Genomic DNA, 16,337 nt, shown 5'->3' with positions numbered 1-16,337 from the left:
GAGAGAGAGAGAGAGAGAGAGAGAGAGAGAGAGAGAGAGAGAGAGAGAGAGAGATTACTAGATCAATCAGAGATATGGCTGACATGGGAAATTCAAAAAGATTTGTTGTTAATTAACATGATCTTATAAACTCACATTTTTTCTCTTGATAAACTTCTTCTAGTAGTTGTTCCTGCTTTTCTATTTGACCTACGAGGTTTTGGTGCTCAGTTTCCTTGCTCAAGGTCAGTTGCTTTAATTGCTCCCGGCTCTGTAGCAATTGATGACGAAGCTTCTTTTCCTTGGTCTGTCTCTCCTTCACTTCTTCACAAAGCCATCTAAGTTTAGCCTAGAAGAAAATGTATTCCTATTAAATTTAATGAAAGAGAACTTTATCATTCATCAGATACAGTTCTATCAAATACATCTACCAAATTCAAAACAAAATAAGGTCCTGTAACCCAAAACAAGGACTTTTTCAAAATCTTTATTTGTGAAGATTTTAGTCAAATACAGATGAAAGGGAGACAACATCAATAACCATAAATGTAGCATGCCTCACAGCTGGGTGTTATAGTAGTTTTCAGCAATTACTCAATCCACTCAATAGTGGTGGTTTCTTGTGTGACTAAGGGTCTTGGCATAGGTCAAGAATACAATAGTAGAATTGTCAAAAGGCTACTGTGACCAGTTTACAAATAAGGCTAGGAAACAATCAGACCCCCCAAAAAAACCAAAACACTTTCAGATATGTAAGATTGTTAATGTAGCCTTACAATGAAGTAGAATTAGTTCATTTTGTTCTGCTTCCTGTCTGATTTACCTGGGCAAGCTGGTAACAACTTTGCAAGTCTGAAAGTACAAACCTCCTGCCAGTATTTTTAACTGCTTGATCCATTATGGCAGTTCCTTTCTAAGTTTCTTTCTCTGACCATTAAGTCACTGACCATCCTGCCTCTCTCATCTGATTGTTTCCTAAGCAGCACCTCTTCCCAAGGTCATCCACACATTCCATTACAACCAGGTAACCAATACAGCTCAAAATATTGAGTTTATAATAGTGTAATTTGCAAATGACTATGACAACAGTAAAATGAGGACACAAATATTCTTTTTTTAAGTTACTTATAAGTAGCTAAGAAAAAGTGTTTACTTTGCCAAGGAATAAAATTGACATATGGTCCTCATCACAGCAGTTTCAAATGTTTCTAATAATAAAGGACCCACAAATATTTCAATGTATTTAAGTAATCTCAGCTGTTCAAATCATATCCTACAATCATTAGTTTCAGAAATAGGGCATCTACCCTGTATTTCCTGTGGGAATGTAAATCCCATACATTTCTTTAGTTCTTCATTGGGAACCTAAAAAATAGGGCCAATTTATATACTACCCTTAATAACAGGGCAGAATCATATCACTTCCACATTTAACTGAAAAATGACATGTTTGCCCTGTCTCTTGTGTCCAAAACGTCCAGCTTGCTTGATTTTCTTGTCCACTTTTTTATCAACAGTATAAAATGTACAACTCACTTCTATGAATCCATTAAATTGGAAAAGGAAACCAGATAAATGGGACAGAACACATGCATTTTTAATTTCTTCAGTTAAATAATAAACACTGTAAAAAGAGCACTGCATAAACAGTGCAACACATCTTATGATTCTTCATGCCATGATACTTCTGACTTTTTTCTATTTACCATTATTATGTTCCTCACATAAAATTATAAGCATTATAAACAATGCCAACATCTTTCTTTCCCTGTCCTTCCTCCAAATCAGTTACAGTTCCATATTCTGAATTAAAGGCTCCCTTCCAAATCTCCTTGAAATTCCAAGAGGATAAAGAGGGCTGCTTTAGGAAAGGTCATTCTTAGAAATTTTATTGTGTATACAAAGTTCATTGCTCTGGCCCTCTAAAAGTATTTAATCTCTTCACAGTGTTCAATTGCAAAGGCAGGAACCCAGGCAGTGAAAGAGTTGATGGATAAAGCAGTATTTCTTAACAAAACAATTATTAAGTCAATTTGTTTTTCAGGTGCAAAATATACCATTTTTCAAAGGCCCTTTTATTTCATGACTAACCTACTAATAACTAAAGAGGACTCAACTGGCAGATTTATGAATCAATTACCACATACCCTTCTTGATACTTAGTGCCTGGAGTTTCAGCATGAACAATCTGAATAGTGAGTCTGTTTCCTCTACTGCCCTTGTCCTCCAGTTCAAACTCTTATCTCCACTATTTATGGTGATATTCATTCTTGGTCCATAGGCATTACAAACAAACCCATCAATAACTTCAGGCAATCTTGCTAGCAAACAAATGCAATTTCACCCAAGTCAGTTGGTCAACAGTTCTCCTTTCATTGTGACCCTAATATACTATGAAGACAAGCCTTGTCTCATGAAGTAGAAAAAGCATTTCCAATTGAAAGAAGTTTAACATTATTAAAAGATACAAGATGAAGTTGCTTACAAAGTCACTGAACTAATAAAATAATGGTTAGATCTTAACGGGCAATGTCTTGATCTAATAAGCTAAAAAAAAGGAACCAAAGATTATAGGAAAAAGGAATCAGATTTCAAAGTCTCATAAAAGGTTTTGAAAAATATGTGAATTCAAGACAATTAAGACTAGCATTTGAAAATGAGAAATGAAAGGGACGGTGCCCTTTCATTACACATATAGAATGTAATTGAAATGTGCTATCAGCATATACAATTTATCCTCAAGAATTTTCTTTTGGAATGAATAGCTAACTGCATTACAGCATTACAATTACCTACCCAGTTATTTGGAGCTACCCAGTTATCTGGGAACAGTTTCATTCTGCTGGACCTGAGGAGACCACAGGGAGTTCCAAAATGTAAACACCGCCACCTGTACATTGGATCTTTGCCCCTCCTTGTTAAGGTCACCTGGGAGATGTCATGTGGATGGATCCAAGCAATGGTCAATTAATCCTTGTTGGAGGAGGTGTTTTGGGCTCCTTTTAAAGAGGCGCTAGTGTGCCCCCTTCTCAAGCCATTGCTGTATTCTACCATTCTGAACAATTCTTGTCCAGTCTCTCACCTCTCCTTTTTAGGGAAAGTAGTTCAGAAGGCAGTGCTGTTGCAACGCTAGAGGAACCTGGATGAAAGAGATTAGCTGTACTCTTTAGTCAGATTTTAGGCCCAGATATGCAACCAAAATGGCATTGGTCCCACTTATGATCTTTGGCAGGATGGAAGTGGTCCATCCATCCTTCCTTTTCTTGATTTCTCGATGGCTTTCAAAACCATCAAGCATAGTATCCCTTTGGGCTTCCTTTAAGGAGTTGGGAGTGGGTAGCACAGTTTGTGCTGGTTCACTTCCTTCCTCCAAGGTTGGCCCCAATCAGTGTGGATAGGGAGTGAGAGGTTCAGCTTTTGGCCCTTGCTTTGTGGTATGCCATAGAGTTCTCTCCGCTCCTATGGAGCAGTCTGTCCCATTACATCAGTTCATCTTCTCAGGTCAGGCAGGAAAGGTATGTTTACAAACTCTGTCAATTAAAGAACTCTGACTGCTGGGGTCTGGAAAGAGAGCCTTCTCTGCTGTTGACCTCTCTATAAAATATTCTTCCCCCCAGAAGCGAGGCAGATTCCCACTCTCCTGGCCTTCTGAAAAAGAGATAAAAGATGGCTCTACAGCTTCAGGTAGGGACCCCAAAGGAGCACGCAGCTGTGGAGTTGGTTAATCTCCTGAAAGACCTCTTTTCACCTTTTAACTCATTTAATTCCCTGCCTCCTCTTAAAATTTTTAACTATTATACATACTGTTTTATATTTTAACATTTTATTGCACACTGATCAGAATTCCTCTTTGAGGGAGATGGGTGGTTCAGAAATATGAAAAATAGACAGACAGACAGACAGACAGACAGACAGACAGACAGACAGACAGACAGACAGACAGACAGACAGATAGATAGACTCTAGAATGCTGTTACAAATTGTATCCACAGAATGTAGTGGATATGCACTGTTTAAAAATACAGATGAAGATATAATGCTATGCATTAGTCAGCTTCCATAATGAAAGAGAAAACTAGTACTTTACTGGAGAAACCTCTAGTGTGCTCCTAGCTTTCTACAAAGTTAGGAATGTGGCAGATTTATATAAATATTAAATATCTATATGGAAGGGCCAAATATTTAAATACATGAAAGTATTACTGGGATATAGCAGAACACAATATGTGACACAAGAACTGTACTGTACATTTCCTCTGAATTACTAAGGAATTAATTCAGATTAACTACTGTAGCTAAATTTTAATTTAGGTTTTAAAAGATCTGCACTTACTTTTGTCTCTGCTAACCAGCGATGAGGATCATTCGGTATACCAGATATAAGTGATGTTGCCTAAATTAAAAATAAAAATGAAAATATGGACACATATTATATACGAGCCAGTTGTATTACTTAGGCATACACATTTTAATATAAGAGATTTGTTCATTTATATTTACAACTGCACAATATATTCTATAGTTTATATTTTTAACACAAGAGTAGGTATATTTTGGAGGAATATTTGAAACACTGAAACTTTCTAATGTAACAATATCCAGTTTTAATTCTATCTCTAAGGACAGACAATACCACTCCAGAATGAGAACTGTGCATATTCAGAAAGCAATGAGGAACTGAACAAGTCTCATTTGTCCTAAGTGACATCAGTTAAACAATAATCTCAGTACTGTGAGGATGAAGAATAATTTGAACAAGGAAATTATGCTAAATCTTCAGTCAGCTATGGTATCAAAAAACAGTAAGTAAAACAGATCAGCAATTTACAGGGAATATAAAAGGATGGATATTATGGGATGTATGGTGAAGATGCTACTACTCGGAAGGCCACCCTGAAACAAGTCATCGATAATGAGAAATTATGTAGTTCCTTTTTCCAATAATTAATTCTGAATACCCAGGTTCAATATACTCAGATTTTCAGAAAAGATTTGAAGCCAATCCTCTTAACAAAATGTTTTGCAACTGCTCGGTCCAGTAATTCATGAAATTAAAATAGTTACATAAAACAGTAAACAAAAAACAAACAAACAAAAAAAAATTATTTTCTTTTCAACCATTTCAAACTTAGATTATTCATAATATAAAGAGATATTTTTAAATTATTTCTGAATTATTAGAGAAAGAGGCTAATAGCAACTGAAAAATTGTTAAAAATTATTTTTCCAAGTTTTTTATGTATTAAGAACTACCATTTTGAGAGGCTTGCAATGTAAATACACATTTAGATAAAACCAATAGAACAAAATATAAAAAAGAAATTAAAATGTAATCTTCATTATTTAGTATGTGTCCCAGATTAGAAACCCTGGCACAAGTTTACTAAGAACTTGTCACATGAAGACTACAGACACAGCATGTGGATTACAAACACAGCACGTAAGATTCTATTCCAAATTATAAATATATGATTCTAATATTATATTACAAAAAATACATAATGGATTCATGCATGGTAAAGAATTATGTTTTTCTCCCAGGCCAAAATGACACCACTTGCAACTGGAGAGGTCACATCACTATCCAGGACTAATAGGATGTCATTTGTTCCAAAGTAACACAATTATTAAAACAACTTCTGGCAATCTTAGAAAATAGCATATAAATAGCAAACTGCACATATGAAGATAAAATTTATCCTGTTTACTAGAGATAAATACAGAAAAACAGGTGATTGGAAAAATGATCTTATTGACTGCTTCTTGAAATTCTAATTGGTAACTGGAGAAAATATCATTTGCAGCGTGAAACCATCATGCAACAGCTAAGATGTTCTCTTAAAATCAAATTACCTACTAGGTGTGGGCTTCACAAACTTGGTGTTAGAATATGCCAAAAACAGATAGGATTAACAGTGAATTATAGCTAAGAATAATACACTATTTCTTAGAAACATGGAAGAATATCAAGTGCAGTATTCACTTTGTTGTTTGAGGAAAAATCTGCTTCCATATGTACCTGTGGAGATTGGTTCTTCTTGCCAAAGAAATAAGATTGGTAATTAGTGAAGAGGGTATTTGTAATGCTGACACTACAATTACAGAATATTGTCCCCAGAGAGTTTAACTTTGTCAATTGAAGCTGAAAATATTTTTCTTTTCTGACTTTGTTACTTACTCAATTATAAATATACATTTAATGCTTCTTCAATAGCTGCTGTCCTCTCTATTGAATTTACTTTGCTTCTGTTTTAAGTTGTTGTGCGTTTCATTTACTTTACTGTTCTCACATTTTATGCCCTCATTTTTGTTTTGTGACCACTTGTAGAACTTGGGAATATAGAAATAGTAATAAAATTCCATGCATAAATAAATTAAAACAATTGAGAGATAATTACTGTGATTTTCTCCATAGAATCTCTTGAAAAGACTTGACAAGCTGCATCAACTTCACTTCCTATCATAGAGTAAATGGATTCCTGTTCAGTTTTCACACTTTGCAGTTGATCATGAAGTTGAAGCCTTTCTTCATCCAACCTCCTTAGATTATCATCTTCACTATTTATTATTTTATTCTAAAGCAAACAATAACAAAGTAGAAACAATAAGTTTATTTATCGTGTATTTATAACTAAGTGCAACACAGTCACAGGACAAAATACTCTAGCTGCCTAGAGTAGGCCCACGGCAAGATAGACAGCAAATAAATTTAACGAATAAATAAATAAATAATAAGTAAAAAACAGCAATTAATACCATTACAAACTAAAAATAATTGGAAAACCACAAAATAAAATAAGGAACATTTTAACTAAAGGGCTCATGACATATAATGAAATGATGATTTGTAAGTTGAAAACATTATCTTCTCTATATATTCAATAGTGGGGGGAAAAACCTCCAGAAATATGTAGATACTTCTTAGTCATTCTGTGACTCTGATAATACTAATTATATGTCTGGAGACTCTTTCATATTTCAAATATAACTTTTAACAACATGATCCTCACATCAATCATACCTCTTCCAGAGTTTGTACTTTTTCTTTAAATTATATTGTTTGATGAAGAATGTGTGGACAGTTAAAAACTTCTGAATACTATTATTTGACTTCAATGAAAATTATTTTAATAAAAAAAAAACAATCAAAAAAACCTCTTTGGGTCAAGTTCACTATTCTAGCTGTGTATCTCATGACTGGAATTGCCCAGGTGTTCATTGCTTTGATGGTATTTTCTCCACTAAATTGGGATTTTAAGTCCTCCTTCACTCTCATGCATATTCAATTCTAACTTCTTCTTGACTTTAGTATGCTTGATATTGAAATTGAGTTGAAGAAGTAGATGAAAATGAGCAGGTTAAAATATTGTGGGATTTCCAAATACACACTGATAAAAGATATGGTTCATAACAGACCAGATTTAACTGTGGTTGAAAAGAAAAAAAAATATGGATAATTGATGTGACAATTCCATGAGAAAATAGACAATACCAGGAATTGGAAAAAAATCACAAAGTATGACGATCAGAAAAATTAAAAAAATAAAAATTATGGCATAAACCAGCTGTGGTGATCCCAGTGATTACTGGCAAACTGAATGCCATATACCAAAAAATCTTGGACAAACTTAGAAAATCTGCACATTGATAAAGTTTCCATCTATCAATTGCAAAAGGCTGCACATCGGCCACACATTGATACATACATTACAATATCCTAGGCTCTTAGGAAGAACTTGATGTACTATATATGAAGGCTGACAGCTGTGATTTCACATTTTTCTATAACAATAACAATAATAATAATCCAACCTCTTTCAAACAGTGTGTGTGTGTGTGTGTGTGTGTGTGTGTGTGTAAGATAAACTTTATGGAGGTGGAGACATTATGAAAAATGTTGTTACATGTTTCACACAAAATGTAATGTAATATTTTCAGTTCTGGACTGCGCCTGAAAGATCATGGTTCGGTTACCCACTCAGCCTGGAACTGTCTAATTTTGAGTTAATCATTTTATCTAAGCCAAAACTATCTCACAGGATTGCTGCTGCGAGGACAGACACTGTTTAAATGCCTCTAAGATTTTAATATGAATGCAAAAAAATAAAAATCAGATTAGTAGAGCAAAAGAAATATCCTAATCTACTTACTGCAATATGTCTCTCTGCTCACTTATAGGGGGCATATGCCCAGGTTTCTAAGACCTTCAAACAGTGCCAGACATACTTCTAACTCTTGTTACTCTCATCATGGAAATTAAAGCAGCAGTAGTAGCTTCTCATCTGATAGTGGTTAGAGAGTTCCTGACAGCTATTTTCATTTGGAACATGGCAAACAAAGATAAGAAAATTAAATACACTTTGTCTTTTTTAAGTATACAGTGGAACTCTATCTCATTACCCCTTTTAAAGCAAGGAGAAATGGGACAAGAAGCACAAACTATAATATAGTTTCAATATAGTTCCAGCTAATTTCACAAAAGCTGAGAATCTCTTGGTACAGAAACACTAAAATCCTGGATTTCAGATTTGGTTTTAGGGATCAGGTCTCCAGGGATGATGAAAAAAAGGGAGAAGCAGGAGGGAGAGAAGAGCAGTATAAAAGAAACAATAGCAGGATAATGGTTGATGCTTTCTTTGTAGTTTGGACATACTATCACTTCTTATTCCTATGTCAACTGGCTCTGCACTATGAAGTCTGTGGTGGAGAATGGCTGCAACAGACTAAAGAAGGATTCTTCCTTCCATATTTATCACATGGAAATTATCAAAGGCCTGCGAAAATAACACTTTATTTTATGGTCTAAGTCCAAATGTGTATATGTATATGTGAATGTGTGAATGTGTGCGTGAAGGCAATTGCTATTTTTCCAAACATTTTGGAAAGCCAAAGTATAACCTAAGAGATATATAATACATGAGAGTGTGTGCAACATTTTAAACACAATGCAGTAAGATTATACATTTAGCTTCATTGTTTTCCACATGACTGATAGCAATTCCTGAACTAAAATGCCTCAAAGTTTCAATAGTAGCAAGCTGTTATTTTATAAGTGCTAGAAACATTATTAGCATAGGTTGTTGAAAACCATTTTACAAGTCTGCAAAAAGTCTACAATTACTAATTACAGAAACTCCTTATAACCCCAGCATTGCAGTTACAATTTCCACATGTTTAGATGTAAATCATTTTCAAAAATCACTTTTCAAATAAATTGATTTCCCATGGTTAAGAAATTCAAGGGAAAAATCAATGCTACAGAAAATATCTCTATATCATATAGAGTTGATCAACCTTCATGAATTTGGCAAATCAAACAAACAGCTAGTAGAGCATGCTTGTGCATCTAAATAGGCCAGGATTGCAATAAAGCATTTACTTAGCTATCTATGGCAAGAAGACACAATGCCAATGCAGATCTAGAAGCCACTAGCTTCCACTGTGCTTTTCCCAGCTGAGAAACAATGCCAGGTTATGACTGTTATCAAGATATCTGCATTTTTCCATAACTTATATTAATTATTTCTTATGCAATACCGTTTGAGACAGATTTCCCTTTCTGAAGCAGCAGTATCTCAGGAAGTAAATAGAAACATATAGTATGGAGCAACATTGTACTTATAACAAACTCTAAATCATCCTTAACCCTCATTGACTTGGATTCAATCAAGTTATTTTTTGAATAGCTTAGTAAATATTTCAGACTTAGGGATTTTCTTCTCAAACTCAAAGATTTTCTTCCATCATAACCAAAAACTTAAAGTTAATACTTATAAATTAAATATGAGTAGCATGAAGGCATACAGAGGTGAACAGAACCAAAGCTGAATTCCAAATATGAATGAAAACAAGGTGAGAAGGCTAAAATTGAGACATTCTGCTACAGGCCATAATCTTGAAGATTTCTAGAAGATATTAATTTCAAATGAAATTAAATTAGGTAATAAGAAAAGACAGAGGTACAAAGAGAGAGTCATTTCGGTGATGTGGCTGGTATTAAAATTTGATTAATAAATAAATAAATAAATAAATAAATAAATAAATAAATAAATAAATAAATTCCCACTAGGCTCTCTTTCATTTCAGCTATTATTATATACAGCATTTAGTGTGCTAGTGGTTCAAAGTTAAGCTGGCATTTCAATAGAAAGGAAAGTTGAGCCAGAGTGGACATAGTTGACATCATGGAATAAATAAGTTAGCAAAAATCTAGACCACAGGTCGGCAACCTGCGGATCTTTGAGCCTTCCCCTGTGGCTCCCAGCCTCCTCTGCCATTTGCAGAGAGAGACAGAGACAGAGAGAGGCACTTGCACTTCCCTGCCTCTCTCTCTGTCTCTCTCTGTGTTTGTATTTGTGTGTGTAAAAGAGAGTGGACTCACGGTGTTCTCCGACAAGCTGAAAAGCTTTTTGGGCAGGGCTCCTGCGTTTGCTGCGTCTCTGCAGGAAGAAGGAAGCAGGAAGGGCAGGAGAGAGCTAGCTAGCCTAGCCATGCTGACTCAGGAATTCTGGGAGTTGAAGTCCATGAGTCATAAAAGAGCCGAGATTGCCTACCCCTGAGCTTGTTGGAGAACAGCTTGAAGCCAGCTTGCCAGGTGAGCAGACAATGTCCTAGTCTACAAGAAATCCAATGGCTCCCTAGGACACACCATCTACCAGAAGAAAACAACCACAAACCGCTATCATCATGCACTCTCACACCACCACCCAGCACAGATCAACTCCGTAGCCAAGACACTCATCTCCAGAACAAAACGCTTAGCTGACGAACAACACCTAAAAACCGAACTACACACTCTCACTAACGTACTAACATCCAACGGATTCCAAAGAAATAAGATTACCAATCTAATCCAAAAAGAAACCCCCACTAAAATCCAAGACAGAGAACAAGAAAACGGCAAAGCCCTCCTCCCATACATAAAAGGCACCACAGACAGAATCAGCAAACACAACATCAAGACAGCATTCTGCACAAACCGAAAAATATCCACCATCCTAAGAAACCCCAAAGACAAAATTGAGTTAGAAAATCAAGGAGTATATGAAATCCCATGCACCGCCTGCCCCACCACATACATCGGACAAACCAACAGAAGAATAAATGCACGCATTGAAGAACACAAGAACTCAGTCAGAAAAGAANCACGAAGCCAAACAACAGCAACAAAGCTCACCATCTCAAATCCCCCTGCAACTCAGACTAACCCGAGCACTACAAAGCCCCCACCCAAACAGAACACTCCCCCATCCAATCAGAGCACAGCCAACCCCCCATCCAATCAGAGCACAGCCAAGCTCCTTAACCAATCAGAACACACCTCCACCCAATCAGAACACAGCCAAGCTCCCACCCAATCAGTTCAAACCCCACTGGCAGTTAAAAGGAAGAAACAGCTGCGATCACCCATTACTCCTAGAAGCACGAAGCTGAAGACACCAGCCTGAAGATGACGAATGGGACTTCGTCGAAACATCGCCAAGACACTTCCAATTTTACGCGGGAGAAAACCCGAATAACCAAAGACCTACATACAAACACCCACGAAAACCTCAGAAAACATATATATATCATAAAGGTAAAAAACGATATATGCAGTGTAATATATACATAAATATAAAATAAAGGTAAAAAAGGATATATGCAGTGTTATCTTCATTTTAGATATCAAAAGGGTTTTGCGGCTTCCAGTGTTTTGTTTTCGGTGGGAAATGGGTCCAAGTGGCTCTTTGAGTGTTTTGGGTTGCCTACCCCTGATCTAGACAGTCTTTAGTCAGCAAAAGTAGCAGCTATTAGATGAAAGACAAGGTGGAAATAATTTTTATTGTCATTTACTGTAGTTTGCACTTCTAGCTTTCAGAATTGGCAAAAAAATATATAGTCACTGAAGCTCTCTGTAAATTCTTCCATCCAGCAAATAAGCAGAACCCAAAGAACAGCTCATATCAAATATCTGAAGATTTATTCCAAAGAAAAATTGTTTAATTTTACACTTCAGTGCTACAGTTCTTTCTCAGCTGACAGCTTTTGCCTGACACAAACATCTCACTCATGACAGCTTAGTTTAAAGCATCAATATATGTTGCGCAGAAGAGATTGAAGAATTATATGCAGAACATTCCTATACCTGAATTGTGTCCATCAGGAAAACAGAATTTCTGCAGCCAATCAATATAAGGAGAATAATGTGGATAAACTGGAGAGAAAGATCTACATTTAGCCAAAATCCTTGACTTGTAGGGGCTAGTATTAGCTCAAGACTCAGTAAGAACCTAATTAAGAGATTACAAAGGTTTTGAAACAAGCACATCTTTCCAATGCCAATCTACCTGAGTTTCAGAGTATTTCAGAGCAAAATATCTGCTGAAGTTTCAACTTTGACAGCAAGTTGCCGCCATTTTAAACTCTCATAATGTACTGCTTAATACATCACTTAGATATTGCACTAGGGAAGTTAACTGGGACTGTGGCACTGAGAAAAATCACTTCCTCCTAGAAAATTCTGCAACTTGTTGCTGCCACTAATAAAGCTGTGCAGAGAGAGGTTCAAATCACTGCAATTGTCATCTATCCAGGTAACTCAGCAGCTTATCACAGCACGCCATGAGGTGCATCAAGTTCCAACTCAAAGCCTCTCATATAATACCTTTGGCCCCATATCTATGGAGAGAGCATGTTAAAACCCAAGCAGAGATAAGAAATAGAATCATTTCAGAATGGATCAGTTCCAAGGATAACAACAAACCCAGTATCTCCTGCTGAATCATTCTCAAGCTCCAGTTAGCCTACAACTTGTTTCCCACAATAGTCAGTTGTTCCCAGCAAGCTAAAACAAGATTGCATTCTTCCACCGTACCTCTCAGTACTGATATCTAAAACCATACTATCTTGGAGTCTTGATATTTCATATATCTTGACATTTCATTTGTTATGACCATAACAATATTTGTTATGATCATAATAAATAGCCAGAGAGAGTTTTCTTTTGTATTCAAACAGAAATGAATGAATTTCTATAACTAATTATATGATTCTCTAAAGGTATCCTCACCTAATAGAAAACACTGTGATCCATTGGTGACTTATACCCACAGAAATGGCAGAGGGTTTTATTTTAAATGTATCTCTTCTTTATAGCAACCACATGCTAACTTCCATATTGTTCTAAACTGTATCTAGCCTTGTAAGACACAGGATCACAATCTATCACCTCAAGATGGCACTGATAATGGCAGCCTCAGTGAAATGCTCTCTGATAGTGTTGTTGTTTTTTATTATTCTCTGTGATTCACTTCAGATTTCATACTCAAGAGACCAACTGTTAAGCATCAAGCATTTTTTTTAATGGGCAGCTTTCTGTGATGGAAGCGGAGAAGGGATTTTGAATAGACTAAGAAAAAATTCCTCTTCCTTCACTCTTTCTGACTAATTTACGTTCACTCACTAATAAGATGGATGAAATACTTCTTTTAAACAGATGCAACTCTGATTTTTACAACTCAGCAGCTCTCTGCTTCACTGAAACCTGGCTAAATGAGTCAATTGATGATAGCAGCTTGCATATCCCAGGGTTTCAGATACAGAGGGCAGACAAAATTGCAGAAACATCCGGGAAAAAGAGGTGAAGGGGTCTCTGCTTTTATATCAAAAACCGATGGCACAAAAATGTAACTACACTAAAGAAACTCTGTGATGTGGACTTAGAGATAATAATTATCAGATGCAAACCATTTTATTCTCCACAAGAGCTTTCCTCATTTCTTCTATTTGCAGTATATATTCCTCCATAAGCTTGCATAAACAATACATTACAGCTGCATTACAAAGTAAAATATCCAGAATCACTCCTCACTGTGTTAAGAGATTTCAACAGTGCTAACTTAAGCCAAGAGCTACCAAAATACTTTCAGTACGTCAAATGACTCATTAGAGCAGGCATGCGTCACACCGAAACCACACCCACCCCATTGCCGGCAATGGGGGAAAAGTCCCAATACGTCATGCGACGTCACGTGATGTCATGAGTTTTACATGCCTGCATTAGAGGCAAGAATACTTTAGACTACTGCTACACAACCTTAAAGGATGCTTATAGGTCTTTACCATGAGCAGCTGTGAGACACTCTGATCATTGTATGATTCACTTTGTACCTGTTTATAGACAAAAGCTTAAAACCATAAAACCAACTATTAAATCAGTTACAGCAAATAAGTCTTGGACTGAGAAGGCAAAGCTAAAGCTATAGGCTTGCCTTGACTGTATTGATTGGAAAGTTCTCGAAGATACCTCTGCAGACTTAGATGAACTTACAGATACTATAACATCATATGTTAGTTTTTGTGAAGATCTATGTGTGCGAATCAGAAACCTGTGAGTATACAGTAACAAGAAGCCTTGGTTCACAGCTAAACTCAAGTAGCTATGTCATGCCAAAGCGGAAGCCTACAGGAAAAGAGACAGAATGCTGTACAACCAGGCCAGAAACGTATTAAAAAGGGAGATCAGAGCAGCAAAAAGAAGCTACTCTGAAAAGCTAAGGAATCAGTTCTCAACAAATGAACCAGAAAATATGTGGAAAACTCTTTAAAATATCACTGTTACAGCAAACTTTCTTTCCATGTTGAAGGAAATCGACTACTGGCAGATGACCTGAATGTGTTTTACTGTAGGTTTGAGAGGAAACCCCCATCCCCATCTTAGATACACCAATAACAGCCAAGCCTCCTACAACTGACCCCATCCCTTTGGGCCCCCCACCTCTGGTGAAAACAATGTGCAAGGTCTATTTCATAGACAAAAGCCTGGAAAAGTATCAGACCCAGATAAGATAACCTCTTGTTTGAATGCTTGTGCTGACCAACCGGCCCCCATCTTCACCCGCATCTTTAATAAATCACTAGAGATGTGCTATGTTCGTTCTTGCTTCAAACACTCTACTATCATGCCAGTGCCGAAGAAACCCTCCATCAAGGAACTGAATGACTACAGACCAGTTGTTCTGATATCCGTACTTATGAAAACCTTTGAAAGATTAGTGCTGGCTCACCTGAAAAGCATCATGGATCCGCTGTTAGACCCCTTGCAATTTGCCTACTGAGCAAATAGATAGGCAGATGGTGCTGTTAATATGGCTCTGCACTACCTCCTACAACACCTTGAATCTCCAAAGACCTATGCAGGGATCCTTTTTGTAGACTTCAGCTCGGCATTCAATCATTCCAGGTATTCTTCTAACGCAGGGGTGTCAAGCTGCTGGCCCACGGGCCAGACGTGTCACGTGGAAGCCGCGCCCACCCCATTGCCGGCAATGGCAAAACCGGCCCAATATATTGCGCGATGTCACATGACGTTGCGAGTTTGACATACCTGTTCTAACTAAACTAAATCAGCTAGCTGTGCCTGATAATCCTTGTAAGTGGATGATAAGCTTTCTAACAGATAGGAAGCAGTAGGTGAAGCTAGGCAAAATCACATCAGATACCTGTACAATTAGCACAGGGGGGGCCCTCTGGCCTCTCCAGGCGGGCTGGAGAGCTGGGGAGGAAGCCCGAGCTTCAAGCTAATTGGGGAATGTGATTTATGACTGTTTATTGGAGGTGGGAATTGTACTTTGTTACTTTGTATCCAGGGGAGGAGAATTTAGTTTTTGGGTTGTGCTGATACTTTGTATCCCGAATAAAAGATTCTTTCAGGTAAACAATGACTCAAAGTTCTTTTGAAGTGTTTCATCTGTCGGAACCATGACACTAGCCTTGTGGTGCAGCTGGAACAATCTTGAACTAAGCACACTCAGAATTGTAGAAATGGTAGTAGATTTTAGGAAAAACCCTCCTATATACCACTTCTTACAATACTAGACAACACAGTATCAACAGTAGAGACCTTCAAGTTTCTAGGTTCTATAATATCTCAAGATTTAAAATGGACACCTAACATCAAAAACATCATCAAAAAAGCACAACAAAGAATGTTCTTCCTGCACCAACTCAGAAAGCTCAGACTGCTGATATAGTTCTACAGGGGAATTATTGAGTCTGTCATCTGCACCTCTATAACTGTCTGGTTTGGCACTGCAACCAATGGATAATTAGAACTGCAGAAAAAACAATTGCTATCAACCTGCCTTCCACTGAGGACCTGTATACTGCACGAGCCAGAAAGAAGGCTGTGAAAATATCTAGATTTCTCACATCCTGGACATAAACTTTTTCAACTTCAGCTTCAAAACGACACTATAGGGCATTGCACACCAAAATAGCTAGACACAAGAACAGTTTTTCCCCCATGCCATCACTCGGCTAAACAACTAACTCCCACAACACTGTCAAACTATCTAGTAATAATATTACTATTATTC

The 16,337-nt window shown here is 36.9% G+C and overlaps 1 protein-coding gene across 1 annotated transcript in view; it reads right to left on the bottom strand.

Annotated features, from left to right (window-relative positions):
* Window positions 1-16,337, bottom strand: part of CEP128 (centrosomal protein 128) — a 176,746-nt gene that overhangs the window by 101,086 nt on the left and 59,323 nt on the right. The window contains exons 16-18 of the mRNA XM_015811933.1: window positions 6,378-6,554; window positions 4,313-4,372; window positions 136-328 (exon numbers count right to left, since the gene is read on the bottom strand). Coding sequence (XP_015667419.1) covers window positions 136-328; window positions 4,313-4,372; window positions 6,378-6,554 — 430 coding nt within the window. The remainder of the gene's footprint in view (window positions 1-135; window positions 329-4,312; window positions 4,373-6,377; window positions 6,555-16,337) is intronic.

This window comes from Protobothrops mucrosquamatus, unplaced genomic scaffold (genome assembly GCF_001527695.2).
Source record: "Protobothrops mucrosquamatus isolate PMUCROS unplaced genomic scaffold, P.Mucros_1.0 scaffold57, whole genome shotgun sequence".
Taxonomy (NCBI): Eukaryota; Metazoa; Chordata; class Lepidosauria; order Squamata; family Viperidae; genus Protobothrops; species Protobothrops mucrosquamatus.
This window is presented reverse-complemented; position numbering and strand designations above follow the sequence as displayed.